Source organism: Papaver somniferum, chromosome 9, assembly GCF_003573695.1.
Source record: "Papaver somniferum cultivar HN1 chromosome 9, ASM357369v1, whole genome shotgun sequence".
Taxonomy (NCBI): Eukaryota; Viridiplantae; Streptophyta; class Magnoliopsida; order Ranunculales; family Papaveraceae; genus Papaver; species Papaver somniferum.
Genome location: NC_039366.1, coordinates 48,228,050 through 48,243,294, shown reverse-complemented (window position 1 = coordinate 48,243,294; position 15,245 = coordinate 48,228,050). Strand labels below are relative to the sequence as shown.

The 15,245-nt window shown below is 35.5% G+C and overlaps 3 protein-coding genes across 12 annotated transcripts; 1 reads left to right on the top strand and 2 right to left on the bottom strand.

Annotated features, from left to right (window-relative positions):
• The first annotated feature begins 135 nt into the window (after positions 1-135).
• On the top strand, positions 136-4,385 carry LOC113309583. Of its 10 annotated transcripts, none has more exons than XM_026558031.1 (9): positions 136-663; positions 1,072-1,606; positions 1,710-1,767; positions 1,850-1,989; positions 2,135-2,594; positions 2,711-2,794; positions 2,919-3,190; positions 3,271-3,493; positions 3,733-4,385. In XM_026558031.1, exons 1-5 carry the CDS (start codon positions 549-551, stop codon positions 2,163-2,165), a joined length of 879 nt encoding a protein of 292 aa, XP_026413816.1. In that variant the 5' UTR covers positions 136-548; the 3' UTR covers positions 2,166-2,594; positions 2,711-2,794; positions 2,919-3,190; positions 3,271-3,493; positions 3,733-4,385. The 10 variants fall into 10 exon arrangements, with proteins under 10 accessions (XP_026413816.1, XP_026413810.1, XP_026413808.1 ...); XM_026558025.1 differs by having other exon boundaries at positions 136-729; positions 1,722-1,767; XM_026558023.1 differs by having other exon boundaries at positions 136-729; positions 2,723-2,794.
• A 766-nt stretch (positions 4,386-5,151) lies between these two features.
• Positions 5,152-8,413, bottom strand: LOC113309488. Its single transcript, XM_026557908.1, has 5 exons — positions 8,248-8,413; positions 7,348-8,015; positions 6,756-7,226; positions 6,248-6,526; positions 5,152-6,120 (listed from the first exon to the last, which is right to left on the bottom strand). Exons 3-5 carry the CDS (start codon positions 7,009-7,011, stop codon positions 5,339-5,341), a joined length of 1,317 nt encoding a protein of 438 aa, XP_026413693.1. The 5' UTR covers positions 7,012-7,226; positions 7,348-8,015; positions 8,248-8,413; the 3' UTR covers positions 5,152-5,338.
• Positions 8,414-10,097: 1,684 nt separating this feature from the next.
• On the bottom strand, positions 10,098-14,881 carry LOC113310366 (probable catabolite repression protein creC). The gene is made up of 11 exons (XM_026559017.1): positions 14,405-14,881; positions 13,969-14,304; positions 13,771-13,879; positions 13,597-13,690; positions 12,669-12,756; positions 12,490-12,573; positions 12,079-12,175; positions 11,896-11,983; positions 11,371-11,476; positions 11,200-11,292; positions 10,098-10,887 (listed from the first exon to the last, which is right to left on the bottom strand). Exons 1-11 carry the CDS (start codon positions 14,582-14,584, stop codon positions 10,534-10,536), a joined length of 1,629 nt encoding a protein of 542 aa, XP_026414802.1. The 5' UTR covers positions 14,585-14,881; the 3' UTR covers positions 10,098-10,533.
• Positions 14,882-15,245: the final 364 nt, after the last annotated feature.

Below are 15,245 nucleotides of genomic sequence, written 5' to 3'. Positions count from 1 at the left end.
ATATCCTTTTATAATAGTAATTATCTTGACTTTGAAAATAGTAATTATCCAAAACAAACTAGTAATTATCCAAAATTAGTCTACCGTGAAAAAAGTCAAAAACCAGAAATTTAGGATAATCCCAAAAATCAAGCTCACCTAATTATTATCGTCCTCCTTCTCTTTCTTCTTTCTTCTCTTCCAAATTTCTTCTCTCTTCTCAACAGGAGCTCCGGAAAAAAAAAACAGCAGCAACACAAAACGGAGTAACAAGATCTTGTAGATCAGTATGATTTATGCTTGCTAATGTTGTCTCAATAAAGTGACTTTATCACCATCTCGATGTTGTTCAAGGGAAAAAAAACTAATGATAATTCAATCATGCATGTGTGATAATCATGATTGAATGTGTTTTCCGTGATCATATAAGTTGAAAGATTTACTGAATTTGATGATTTTATTGTTATATGTCATGTCTGGGACTGTTTTGCTTTGTTTGGTGATAACCAAAATCATCAGAATTTACGTTTTGATCTTGTGTTCTTATTTTTGAATTGGAAAAGCAGGAGATGGTGAAACATCGTGATAAAGATGCTGGTTGTAACGAATCCAGTGATAACGATGATTTTGTGAAGCCGCTTAAGAAAACGAAAACGATTAAGAAAACTGAAAAACCAAAAACAAGTAAGGAATGTGCTGAAACCGGCAAAAAAAAGGCAACAAATCAGCTAAGCTACTCGTATTCGTTAGGTAGATAGATTGTGATAAATTGAATGAATCATGATGTCTGATGTGATAATTGAATTTTTCAGAGTTATGAATATGTGAAAAATTGTGTTCTCCAAGTTCATTGACATACTGTGTTTTCATGTTCATTTACTTATTTCTTTGATTATGTTCATTTCATTTACTTAATGTCGTGAAAATTCGAGTTTTCCACCTTCATTGACAGATAGAATGAGCAAAATCTACTTATTCCGATGATTACGCCGTGAAAATAAATGTTTTCCTGTTATTGAAGATGTGATAGTTAACTTTATCATCAATGTAATAAAATCCAATTTCATGATGTTATTACTTACCTGTATACAGATTCGACAAAACCTTTCAGAGCAAATTTTGGTCCTTTGCATGACCTCTTCCGTGACCTCGAGAATAAGGGCCAACTGCTAACCAAGGAACTGATAAAAGCTCTTGAGGCGACACCATTTCGTGACATGGTTCGAGTGTTCATAGATAATAAGATTAGCAAAGATGAGTTATGTAAGAGTAACCATGGACTGGAAATGCTCATACATACTTTCACTAAAACTAAAGATGGACAGTATGGTTTCAATCTCGTTGAAGGACATGAATTGTTTATCTCGACACCGGAAGACATGGTCGTTGATCTTGGATTGCAGATAATTGAGAATGGTATTGAGTACAAATTAATAAATGAAAGAAAAGTCACCCCGAGCACAAATGATTTGTGTATAAGATACAAGTTTGGAGAAACATCTCCACCAGTAGTTAGGAGTACTGAAGTTCAAGTAGCTATAATAGATGCAATTAAAAATGGCAGGGTTGAAGATTTTGTGAGGCTCGTTGTTTTCTACATGTCAAACAATTTTTTTCACAAAAACAGGTAATTTTAGTCTTCCATGCAGTTACTTGATTTACGTGAAAAGTCTGGATGTAATCAACAGAATTAGTTGGCCTCATCTTATTCATAATTCCCTGATGGAAAGTATTGAATCCAGCAAAGGGGATGTTAGACGTATCACCGGTTGCACTTTCTATCTGCTGGTAAATATCTTACACTCAATCTTTTTTTTTTTCTTTTTGGAAAACGAAGTTATATCTGGTTTGTTGTGTATGGTTTGAAAAGTATTGGTTTGCGGAACATTCTTCATTAGTTCCAAGAAGGGGAGGTGCAGAATCAATAGTCCCGGATTTGCAAGATGGGATGCTTGGAATATATCGAACGCTATTTCGGTACTCGAAAAATTCCCATATAAAATATCAGAGGTATAACATGTAATCAATAGTCCCCAGATTTTGCTTTGTTTGGTGACAATTCAAATTTTCACTATACCAAACCTTGCCTAAAAAACATGTCTTGATTTTTTCCATATGTTGGATAGTAACACAAACACTTATTTGTTGGTTGCAGTCAGGAATATTTGAATTTGGTCATAGTTTAACAATTCCATTGGATGTCGCCGAAAGGAAATTGATAAATCCTATAAAGCAGCTATCAAGGTTGGAAACAGAACAAGAGAAAGTTATGAATCTGGAGAAGGAGAATGTTGTTTTGATTATAGAAAAGGAGGAATGGATAAACACTCAACGTGGAATTTTAGTAAGGTTTCGTAGTGAAAGGAACAAATTGGTAGCAAAGAGTAAACTACTAAAGGTTGATGTTAAGCGTGAAATATATAAGGTCATGGAGGGAACTCTAGATGAAATTTTCAAGAGCTTGGATGAAAAATCAAGGGACTGCGAACAAGTGCAAGAGCACGATGATCAACCACAAAGGATGGAAGCGCAACAAGAAGAGTATGATATAGGACCAGATGAGTATGGGAGAAAAACACCGGACACGGAAACATCGCTTCCGCGTACAAAATCTGGTAAAAATCCCTTAATTCATAGATATTTATATTTTTCCATGTAATATTGCATGTGAAATTAACTCTTTTCATATTCTTATAAAGTGATTTTTTTGGATTTTCATTAACATTCAAAGGTGGGGATACAGCTGAAGATGGTTCTGGATTATTCTCACTCGGTCTCACCCAGTATTTAAACGAACAAGGATCAAAAGGAGATGGTAACCAATTCGTCTGCAAATCACTGATAATTTTTCCTAGTATTTAATGTTTTAACTTACATGTTTGAAACCCCATATTGTGTTTTATATTTAGCTGACAATGTGTGAGATAATTATCACACAGATGTGGCTGACTTTGATAGTCCGGAAAAAGGTCCAAGGATGAAGAAAAACAATGAAGTACATGTCAGCTCATTAGTCAGGGGAGTGAAAACCAGATCATCAAGGCCGGAGAAAGGTATAGGAGCAGATTTTACCCCGGATGGTCTGGGGAAGAAAAAGGAAAGTAAACATGTAGTGAGTTTACAAGCAATTTGAAAACTTGAAACTGTACAAAGACATGAAAAAGGGTGATAGAGAGGCTTTACAATCGTACTTTAAGCGGACAACCCCTTCGTAAGTTTTGTATATATTCCTTATTTTTGGTTTTCAGCTTTTCACATGTTTATTCACTGATTTAAATAATTATTTGGTAGGGATTTTGCTTGGAGATTGATTGACCATGATGGGGGAGTATCATTCTCCGTATTGGGGACGCATGTTCAAGATCTTGTTGATAATGGCTTTCTTGAGGGCGAGTTACTGGAATACTACATGTACAAGCTTGATTTTAAGCAAAAAGATGCAGAATCTCAAATGCAGGATAGCCAAGCTCCAGAAAAATATGCAAAATCTGTTTTCATGAAGCCGGGAGCACTAGTAAGTAATTCTAATTTTTTGATGAGATGAATGAATAATCAAAAATTTAGGTGAATGGTCGACTAGTTCTTTGTAAGTGATAATTGCAATATTTTACATATGAATCTGAACTTGTGGGATTCTGTTGGCATGCTCTTGCATCAACAAAATGTTAATGACAATATGTATGTTTAATGCCCTATCTAGTGGTTTTTCAAAGTCTTTTCTTATGTGGTTGCTGATAATATCACTTATTACAGGAACTACTGCAATCAAATGATGAAGATGGTGTTAATGAATATATCCGGGACTTCATCCTACGTATCCCAGACGATGTAACAGAACTGTTCATCCCATATTTACAAGATCAGCCTTGCACTGGACGCTTCTCCACTTCAATTTCTCTGATCACCGTTGGAAGCACTACAACTCCTTGTCGAATATTTACACCAAAAAGGCATGCAAGACTACTGCGGAACTCATGATGGATGCTTGTAATCTTCCTATTAGGCAAAGAAATATGAATCATCGAGCTAGCATCTCGCCAGAGATCGAAGAAATTGTGGACACACCTTTTTCTGAATCTGTTTGTACTCAACAGAAGAAATCTGATTGTCTACTTTTCGTATGCTACTTTATGAAACGTATCATGAGGGGAGAAGATAGACTCCCACGGGAAAGAAGCGAAGTGCTGCAGAAAATTAAAGAAAAGCGGATCAAGATGGCAGTTAAACTAGTGACTGATATGGATCATAGCAATCATACTTAGGATTGTGGTTTTCATTTGACTGACAGCATGGTTAAAATAAAGTAGACTTTTTTTTTTGGTTTAATAATTAAGATACTTGCAAGAACATCAAATGTTGCAGAAGCTTATTTTACTGTTTTCGGTTCAAGCAATCTTTTTATTTTATTCCATAGCATTCTCCACTTGCATATTACTGTCAAAAAACGTGATAGATGTACTTATCCCTTATCATGGATTCGTGATAATTACACTTTTCCTTGGGCATGGAATTGTGATATATGTACTTATCCATGGTCATGGAATTGTGATATATGTACTTATCATGTATTATGATGTGATAGAATGATTGGCAGTTAAACTAGTGACTGTTAAGGATCATAGCAATCTTACTTAGGATTGTGGGTTTCCTTTGACTGACAGCACGGTTAAAATAAAATTTTTAGTCTTTTTTTTTTTTTTGGAATAATTAAGATACTTGAAAGAACCTCAAATGTTACAGAACGTTATTTTAATTATTTCGGTTCAAGCAGTCTCAGTTTTTTTGACTCCATGGCGTTCTCTACTTGCATATCACATCAAAAAACGTGATAGATGTGCTTATCCCTTATCATGGATTTGTGATAATTACACTTTTCCATGGACATGTAATTGTGATATATGTACTTAATCATGGTCATACATTTGTGATGAATGTACTTATCCTGTATTATGATGTGATAGAATGATGATTCCATTTACTAAAGATTGAAATGTTATCGTCATAGATGATAGTTACCGTATTTCAGAACACCAACATCTTAATTTACATAATGATCGTACATAATACTTACGCAGCTTTCTGTTTTTTTCTTTTTCTTTTTTCAGTGTACCATTTACGCAGTGACAATATATGTTGTCAAAAGAGGTTATATATGTTGTCAGACCTTTAATGAAGGAAAGAGAACTTTAAATTAATGATATGATAAATTGATGTCAAATGTACTGAAATAATCAAAACAACTAAGAATGAAACTAAAAATCCAACTAAAAACCTTTTTCTAAAGCAATGGGAGAACTAAAAAACCCTTACCATCTCTAAAGCTAAAAAAATAACAAAGAAATCATATCCCAGAAAGACATCATATCCCAGAAAAATCATGAACTTCCTGATTCGGGCAAGTTCGGCTGTTGTGATTCGATAGCCTCTTGCAGTTTCCGCATCTTATCTTTCTCTTCTCACTCTTCATCTTCACAGACTTTGGCTGAAAACGCTCAGTCTTTGGACGCCCTGGACCCTTTTTAACAGGAGGAGGAATAACTCGCACATTGTCAGATGACTCATTCTCTTTCTCGGAATCTGGAACAGGATGGATAGCGAAAGAATAAAGAGTTTTGTACCAGCTAGATGTGAAATACGGCTGAACAAAGTCATATACTTGTTTTCCAGACAGCAATATGCATTGAATAGCATGGCTGCAAGGAAATCCATAAACCTTCCACCTATTGCAAGAACAGTGAAAAATCTCCAAATTGACAGCATAACGGTGATCTGCAACAACTTCAAACAAAGTATCCCCAGCAGGTATAACAATCCAAGAGTTACCTTCATCAGTAAGTTCTTTTAACTTGTTTTCATAGTCTGGAGTCAAGCGACTTGTCATAGTTTCGGAAATCTTATGACGCTTATGGATCACTTCCATGAGTTTCATTCTAATAGTATTAACGAGAGCTGATACCGGCATCCTCTTCTCGTCCTTCACCCAATTATTGACAGATTCAGCCACACTTGAAGCAACTTCACCGTACCTACAGCCCTCGAAAAATGCATTGGACCAATGCTCAGGTCCTTGTTTCTCCATCCATCTCACAACGTGGCCACATTCCAAATCAATGAGATCTTTCACAGCTTTATTATACCCACCTTTATCCAAATTAAAAAAAAAAAAAAAAAATCAATAAACAGAGATTGGTCATAACATGGCAAACTCAGGATACAATTGATCATCTTTGTAAAAAAAAAAAGAAAAAGCTTTCTATAGAATCTTTACCTTCCGTCAAGGCGTACACAGCATGCCTCCAGTGGTTTAGCACATGAGGATACAATTGATCATCTCCTTGGACAGGAATCTTTTGCTTCATGTGGTAATACCAATAAGAATGGTACGCATCTGGGAAAACTTCAGGAACATCATACAATAACCCTGTTCCTTGATCAGAAAGAAAAACAATCTGCCTCCCTTTGACAACCTTTTTTAGATTTTTCAAAAACCAAACCCAGTTTGCACCATCTTCATGAGAGACGATACCATATGCAATGGGATAAAACTCTACAGGTGAGAAATAAAAATGGAATTAGAGAAATGATATGTACTAAAATTTGAAACAATGAAGTGCTATTTGGCTTGTGATAATACAAATGACTATCACCTGTTGTATCAAGAATGTGATAAATAAATTTATCATAATCATCACAAGAATGTGAAAAATTAATTTATCAGTGATTATTAAAAATTACGCAAAAATAAAAAAGTGTGCAATCAGGTTAGAAAACCGTACCATCGTTGCCATTCTTCGCAGTTGCAGCCATTAAACAACCTTTGAACCTACCGGTAAGGAACGTGGCATCTAAATACAACATTGCACGGCAATATTCAAAAACCTTGATTAATGCACCATATGCAAGAAACAGTCTTTTAAACTCTTCGGTTGAATCATCATACTGAAAATCGACAATAGAACCCTCATTCGTCTCCTCTACTTTTTTAACATACCACACCAAGTCTGTATAAGCTTTCACATCATCACCATACATATCCTTATGAACCAATTTAATCCCATTATAAGCTTGCTGATATGGAAGATTTATTTCATAATCAGTCTTGAAATCACTTATAATCTTCTTAGGTGATATCAATGGGTAGTTTCTAACTTGTTCATTGATAACTTGTTTTACAAACTTGGCCGGAACGCATACTTTACTTTCCCTGTATCCAGCTCCACAAGTATGATCCTTAACTATCTCATTACCTGACAAATGCATATAACACTTAACATCCCATTGGAAAAAAACAAACTTCACAGCTACTTAAAGATGAAAAAAAATTAATGACAAAACTTAAAAAAACACATAAATATAGGAAAAAAATACCTCAAAAATTTTATTATCTTTAGTGATCGATTTGGCATGGAACTCCCATAAACATCCAGCAGTTTTCCAATTTTTGCATCGAACGGTATACCTAGAAGGTTCACTCTTTCTTTTCTTGCTATCAGGTTCATGGCCATTCTCAAAACATACCATGGCAACAGCATTCCTAACCTCCTGAACACCATTATAAAAGATTTTTCCGACCCCAGTTATTGCTTGTTGCCACAACTTACTCTTTTTTTGCTTTTGCTTCAGACCAGCTTGAGAACCCTCGAAATATTTTCCTTCGAAACTGGAGAAACTACGCGTGGCCCTCTAGCTTGATCTGTGGTTGGATTTTTATCCGAACAAGAAGGAGGAATAGGATTTTGGCAGGGTGAAGGCGACATGGGGGATATGGGGCAAACAAATCTCTCACAGAAAAGGTTAAAAGTTGATACACCTCTCATAAAAAATCTTTCAAACACTGCAAGGAGCGCAAAATCAGAATCAACATACACTTGATTGCATTGCCCCTTCAAAACGAAATGTACCGACCAAGGATTCAGAACAGTCCACCTGCCACATACAACAATCTTCAATGTTTCAATAGTGGTAGATTTCGTCACACGGCAAGACAACGATTCATCTTCAAAGAGAAAAATAACTTCAACACTCGCCTCCATTCCCTGGTAAAATAAATCAAAAGTGATAAATATCAACTCAATACTGAAAACAACTAACTACAAAGATAAAAGATTCAAAATAACTCGTGAAAACTACAATTATCAGAGACTAACCCTAAAACCCATAAAAACAAAAACAAAAAACACCATTGTTAATCATGATAACAACTTAACTGATTGCAACAAGTAGGTAAAATACACACTCAAAACTCTTACAATCCCAGAAATGTATTACCTGATTACTTCCAAAAGAACTCTTCAAACTACTTCCATATCCAAAAGAAAAATAACGAACCAAGATCCAAACTCTCGTTGTAGTTTAAAGAATAAAGCCAAATTTGCCAAACAAAGATGAGAAACAAAATTACAAATCTAAGATTATGGAGAGATAAATATAAGAAGAAACTAACTCTCCCATAAAACGCCCCCAAAAAACGCCCTCAATACACGCCCATGACTAACGCCCACGACTAACTAACGATTTGTCCAGCATAATATGGTATTTTTATTCTCATTAAAAATACATAATTAATAAAGCTTAATTTAGTCCTAACCAGATTTTGGATATCTAAAACCAAACTAATCCAAGTAATCTTCACCGTTAATCTATTAATTTGGACTACCCATACATGTAATCTTATTGATGGGCTACTGAAAGTGAAAGAGAGAGTAACCAAACATGAGCCACCTTGAAGTTTCCGGTTTTCAAAATATTAAGGGTAATATATTTTTTTATTTAGAAAGTTTATGTATTTTAATTAATCATTTATTATAGATTAAAATAAGAAATTTGTCATTATAATTTAAATATAAAATAATATTATCACTTATGATATGCAATATTAGAAAGAAAATGATATTGTATTAAAAATAAATAAATTTAATATCATTCATTTGAAAATTTAAACTTTTTAACAGAAAAATATTTTCAAAATAGTGGCCTGTCCGGCCCGTATAAAATACGGACTTTGGACGGATTTTGGATAGCAAATTATCTACTTACACCCGGCCTGAATTTTTTTAGGGGCTCGCAAATATTAAGCCTGGCCTGCCCGGTCTGTCTTAGTTTTTGGGCCGCGTGCCGCCCGGCCTGCCCGAATTTACACCCCTAGAACACGGCATGATGGTTTTGAGCAATGTAGTTAATATCCGATGTCGGTTCATCTCGGCCGGGACCGATACACTGGTACGATTTTATATCGGGGATATTATCGTTGAAATATCGGTTCTATATTTAGAGACTATAATTTTATATTAAACATTTCTCCACACATTTTCGGATAAGATATAATAGATAACATCAATTTTATCAAAAAAACAAAAGAGTAACTTTAGTAAACTTGCTTCGAGAGCTACATGCACCTCTACTACCACCTGGAAGACTTTCTTCGCCAAAATTAGCTTTAACGACCAATACCGTCTCATATCAGTCCGATTCAACTCGTGAATCGGACGATTCGCTTCAAATTAAACTAATTCGAATTAACTCGTTTGTCCTAGGAATCGTGTTATTCTCCCGTTGACTTACGATTTTGACCAGTTTGACCAAGTTCGGTGGGGTTGATGTTCTGTAAAAAATCTGGGAGTGCAGAGAGATTCGAACCAGGGACAACAACAGGTCTACGAGAAACCACTCTCTACCACTGTACCAACTTGGGTGTTGGTGATAATTATTAAAGATATATACTACTTATTAAATGAAAGGTCAAAATTTTAACATGCTTTAGCCAATCAATGATTTTTGTAGGCATCCTAATACCAATTACTAACTAAAAACCTAGGATATAATATTCTTTTTTAAATAAAATGTATGTATTTATATATAAGTTAATTTTTAGAGGTATTAAAAAAATTGACCATGAATTTCAGAAAAAATGAAAAGCCATTTACGATTTAAGAACCTTGGTTTTGAGGGTTTCAAGTAGGTCCAACTTTCAATGAGTTGATAAAAAAAATAAAAAAAAAATTAATGAGTAGCAGCGCGTCAAGCAGATAGCAAGAACCAACCATTACTGCAGGATCTGTTGTATGATTATAAATACCACGCATAATTATCAAAAAATTGTGTTATAAATGTCTCTTTTATGACCATTATAACGGCTTATTTATTTATTTTTATTTTGGAGAAATGAAACAGAATAAACAAAACCAGAAATGAAAATCTATGTACAAAGGGACCAAAAAAAGAGAACACTGATACCACCCAGTGGTGTTTCTGCAGTAACAATACAGTAGTAGCTTGCCAACAAGTTAATATGAAAACCTTGCCAATGGTGTTCTGCACCTCACCAAAATGGCAGTCCATCATTCATCTCCAGGACTATACACGGCCGAACCCATCATAAATACAAGAAGCAGACTTTAGGAATGGGCATCAAACCGCCCGATAAGTTCACCTGATTATATTAAAGAGATCACAACCCTCACCCATGGTAAATCAAGATTGTCATTTTGTGAAAAGAAGACTACTTTACTCCTGCTTGTAACTGGAGCTGCAAACATTACCCATGGTATTAAGAGGTTACTCCTTTGAGCTGGTATTCAGAGCAGTCTCTGAGTTACTGGAATTGCTTTCACTTGGCACAGGTCTTGTCCATACTTTCACATGACCCTCCCGGCAAACAGTGAGAATGGATTCTTTTGTAAATACCAAGCCAGAGAGTGGATCAGTATGAACACGCTGAACGACTAAAGGGGAGATCTTGGGCACATTTCGAATGCTAGGAGAAGGTTGAAGAGTACCCACAGGGGAAATGCTATCCCAGTAAGAAGATTGGCTTCCAGTGCTGTATGTGGGGGAACCACCAGTTGGATAACGCCGCAGTGGTACCACAATCTCATCCATTACCAGGTCCCAGAGAAGCAACTGAGTGTCCTGTTTAAAAAGTGTAGAAGTTGTAGGCTAGGGTACCATAGTTGAAGGAAAGTTGTCTTAATCTAAGAACAGCTTGCTGGCAATACACAGCTAAGTGCTACATCCTTGAGTGAACTGATATAATAGATTATGAAATGAAATCTTAAGACTAGTCAAATTATCTATTCAAACATACTACTGTACTAAGTTGAAGAATTTACTGTATCTACTCAAAATTTCAAATGTTAAGTGATACACTGATAATATAAAGCTATAGAGGTACCAACCAACAACAGAAACAAAAATATACTATAGGAAGGAATTAACGCTTACCTGACCAACGGAACCAAACCGATACATGATGCTTTCCCCGCTGCCATCAGAAGTTGGCGTTGACCAGTAAGAGTCGAAGGCAACTCCACTAACCTGCCAATGACCCGTATACGACTTATCAGATGATCATGCACAAGAAATATAAACTGGCCGCCACTGAAAGGTGCTTACCCATGAGCCGTGACCCTCCCCCCATGCAACTACCTTATGCTCATCCATGCTCCACACATGTACTAGATCATCTTCTCCTCCAGCCAAAATATATTTTCCATCCTTGCTAAGAGATAACATCAGTTAAAGATAATTGCTTCAGTAACTAAAGGCTACTTAACTTTTCTAGACTGCAAAAATCCTGCCTAAAACAAGTATCAGAAAAAGCAGGAAAAAATTGAAGGATGAAAATAACGTATAGAATGAGTAGGAGTAAAAAAAAGAAACTACCCTTGGTTTAAGGGTGTATCCTTACAAATATTTTGCATATTTAAAGTACTAGCATTGTGTTGGAGAAATCGATGGAACCCAAATCAGTGCATCTGTTTCTACTTCTACATCACACAAATACCATATCGACGACAGCTGTTTGTTCAGGTATTACTACTTTGACAGGCTAGAGACTACTATTTAGTTGATTCGGTGTACCAAAATATAATGATATGGAAGCGATTTATAATTCGCAAACCTCTTAACGTTTTTTACCTCCAAGCACAGCATAGTAAAGCACCATAATAGCTTTTTCCACCGCATATTAGCTGCTCTTTTGAGTAGTCAAATACTCGTAAGTAACCTGCATGCAAAAGATGATAGGTAGATTATCTACGTGCAACAATTAGACCTGGAAGAAGAACATACATGTAAGAAAAGGTTATGAGAATGAAGTACCATCTCTTCCAACAGTTGCCAAATGACTCCCATCGTTTGAGAAGGCTATATGACTAATTGGCCCTTGACAGATATGCCACCTAGCAACTGGGTTAGTCTGCAGGTAAATCACAAGAAAATGTTCTGATCAAATATATACCACACAAACAACAAGGAAAGAACTGTAAATTGTAAGTTAATCAAATAGATAAATAAATCATACTCGTATTTCACTTGGATCAAATAGATATCAGCTTAAAGTTCACAGGTAACAGAATGAAATGAAAGGACAATGTAACCTCAATAACAATACATAAGTTAGTAACATGATGAGTAGGTAACCTCTATCAGATATAATTTCATGCTGCAAAACCTACTTAAAATTTCAAAATAACCTGGTCAAAAAACACAAAAACAGGAACTGAGCATTACCCTGCTGGACCGTGTATGAGCAACAGAAAATTGAGTTTGGTCCTTGATGACAGGTAATGAAGTATCAGCGCTACTTTCCTTGTTCTAAAAAACATTATACTCAACTTAGTGATTGCAGAATAAAATGTTACCGTAGTGTTGAGCCAAGTGGAAACATTTTTACTTATATTTGAATTTACCTTATCATAGATGTACAAGTTCCCATCAGCATGAGCAACAACAAATGTACCATCACCTCCAGGCACCCATGCAATACTGGTGCATCGACTGTTCCAACAACTAGTCAGTTGCATACTGAAGCCTAGCAGCTGAATATAAAAACAAGGTACAGAGAAGTAAAGATAACTAATAACTTTCTTAATTAAAGAAACCTAAATGACCATGGGACATGATTGGTCTACCAATGGAACTAAATGAACATGTGACATCTCACATCTAAGTGTGTGTGCAAGTATTCACCATAAATCAAAATATATCGTACTAACCAACAATCTTTTCCTTTCAAACATATTTAAGGACGTCCGGAATAACTTAACAAATCTTTTAGTTCATTCCTATCTTCACTACAAAGCTTTCATCAACCTAGAAGATCCTTCATGTTAATTTGTGCCGAAATTCTATTTTGCAGCGAAGGCAAAAAACATTTGAAGAGGTACGTTCTGTTGCATAACCCATAAGGAGTATTGAACCCTTCAAATCCCCATGTCAAAACAACTTAACAAGAATGATACTGGTATGAGTTTGGGCTCGGTGCTCGGTACGTATAATCTACACAATCACCATAATTAATAAATAAGAACATTACGATCTTTTAAAGAAAATCTATAACTTCATTCGTCATAAGCATCTGAGTTAGAACTACTCACGCACATAGGTCACTACTAACATCAAGACTACTAAAGATTACTCGGGAAGGTAAGTGTTCATAATGCTGAATTCACTCTCGTCCCTCGCAAGGGACTTTCATTTTATTTTTTAAAAGCTACATTATTATATGTATACTCCATTACATGATTCAAAGAAGATGTGACGTTGGAAATTCCAGCTTCACATAGAAATGCGAAAATAAATATCAAGGGATACTGTCAGTGTCAGATTGTTGATTACCTACAATTAACTAAACCATCTTTATTGTGATGTTGTGCACCTACAAGCCTCTTTCCAACATCTTGCAATTGCTGACGCAGCGATAACGAGTAAACTACAAAGCATAAACAGACCAATCATAGGTCATATGAAAAAGAACATTTATATTCAAATGAAAAAAGATTAATAAGTTACCATCTCCAGAGTACAATCCAATAAGCAAGTCATGCCCATCTTTGGATTCCGGATCAAATGCGTGGCAAACAGGATTCAAGCTACTGAAATGTAATGACTTTATAGGATCCTAAAAACCCCAAAATGTATAAGCCTCGTCATTCCATTTTCTTCATTCAAATTAAACCAAATCTTAATGTACAAAATCAGTTTAATTACCTTATCTGGCGTATTGAGATCACTAATGAAAATAGTATCACCAACATTGAAAATCAAATAACTTCCTTTTCCATCAAAATTCGATATAACCGGGAAGTTATTCGACGGTGAAATGCCACCCATCGAACCAATCCTATTAGTCCCAGCAGCAACAGATTTACTAGGTCCATTTAATCCAACGAAACTAAGTGTACGACTACCATTCCCTGCTCCCAATAGTTTGGATGCTACTAATCTTACACTACTACTAGCACTATAGCTAGAAGACGAGGATGAAGACGAGCTCGGAGTAGGCTGTGATTGTGCTGTTCTCTCTTTAAGATGAGCAACTGTCAACTGATTATCAATTCGAAATACAAACAATTAGGTTAACGGTCAAACGATCAAATTTAATGAAACTTATTGAAATTCGTGCCTTAGTGATTGAAATTCGTACCTTAGTGATGACTTTGCTGTTAGTGTAATGAAGAAAACCAGAAGGATGAGTTTTTTCGTATTGGAATTTGTAACGACCTTCTGGAGTTTTAATATGAGCTTTCAATCCTGGTAACTGAGAGTTTGTTACTGATGATGAAGACGATGACATCATCCCGTTGTTGTTGTTGTTGTGATTCATATTGATTGTAATAAGAGTCAATACATACGATCATGACAATTGGATTTTCTATCTCTGAAAATTCTCAATCTCAATTGCTTAGAACTCGGGAAAATCTGAGAAAAAGTGATTCAAAACAGAAAAATTAGGGTATTTTAATTAGGAATTGAAAGATATATGTGATTCTTCTCTGTATCGTTTCTCGGTTGGGGATGTGGTTGGTCGTTGATGGTGTTGGCGTGGTTTCTTCTTATTCTGATGATGAGTAGGATGACTTTCGGATATAATTTGTTTGTGCAGACGAAAACGAGATATCCTGTGTTTGATTCAGATTTCAGCGTCATACTTGGGTGCTATTTGGTTAAATGGATGCAACCCTGGGTTACATCTCTAACAAATCACCCAGGGCCTGGGCGATTTATTGAGCCCAGTTCCATGAAAGGCAATATCCATAAGGTATGGTAATGAACGATTTTTTGGGACCATGATTTTTCTTGGGGGACCATGGTTTTATTTTGGGTAAAGACATTAGAAGTAAATCTAGGTCACCCTTTATCTAGATATTTATATTAATACCTAATTACCCTCTTAATTAATTTTGGGTGATGATTAGCTAGTGTTAATAATAGTTAGTGAGATGATTAAGTTAAAGATAATTAGTGATATTAAAAAATCAGATGAG

What these genes read in the sequence shown, in the direction of transcription:
- LOC113309583 (XM_026558023.1), top strand. Translation starts at nt 549, where the DNA reads ATGGTGAAACATCGTGATAAAGATGCTGGTTGTAACGAATCCAGTGAT. An exon ending in GTTGCACTTTCTATCTGCTG is followed by an intron (nt 1,768 to 1,849) that starts GTAAATATCTTA and finishes TGGTTTGAAAAG; the next exon opens with TATTGGTTTGCGGAACATTC. An exon ending in TCCCATATAAAATATCAGAG is followed by an intron (nt 1,990 to 2,134) that starts GTATAACATGTA and finishes TGTTGGTTGCAG; the next exon opens with TCAGGAATATTTGAATTTGG.
- LOC113309488 (XM_026557908.1), bottom strand. Translation starts at nt 7,011, where the DNA reads ATGTATGGTGATGATGTGAAAGCTTATACAGACTTGGTGTGGTATGTT. An exon ending in TGCGAAGAATGGCAACGATG is followed by an intron (nt 6,527 to 6,755) that starts GTACGGTTTTCT and finishes TCTCACCTGTAG; the next exon opens with AGTTTTATCCCATTGCATAT. An exon ending in TGTGTACGCCTTGACGGAAG is followed by an intron (nt 6,121 to 6,247) that starts GTAAAGATTCTA and finishes ATTTGGATAAAG; the next exon opens with GTGGGTATAATAAAGCTGTG.
- LOC113310366 (XM_026559017.1), bottom strand. Translation starts at nt 14,584, where the DNA reads ATGAATCACAACAACAACAACAACGGGATGATGTCATCGTCTTCATCA. An exon ending in ACAGCAAAGTCATCACTAAG is followed by an intron (nt 14,305 to 14,404) that starts GTACGAATTTCA and finishes ATTGATAATCAG; the next exon opens with TTGACAGTTGCTCATCTTAA. An exon ending in GGTTTGGTTCCGTTGGTCAG is followed by an intron (nt 10,888 to 11,199) that starts GTAAGCGTTAAT and finishes CTTTTTAAACAG; the next exon opens with GACACTCAGTTGCTTCTCTG.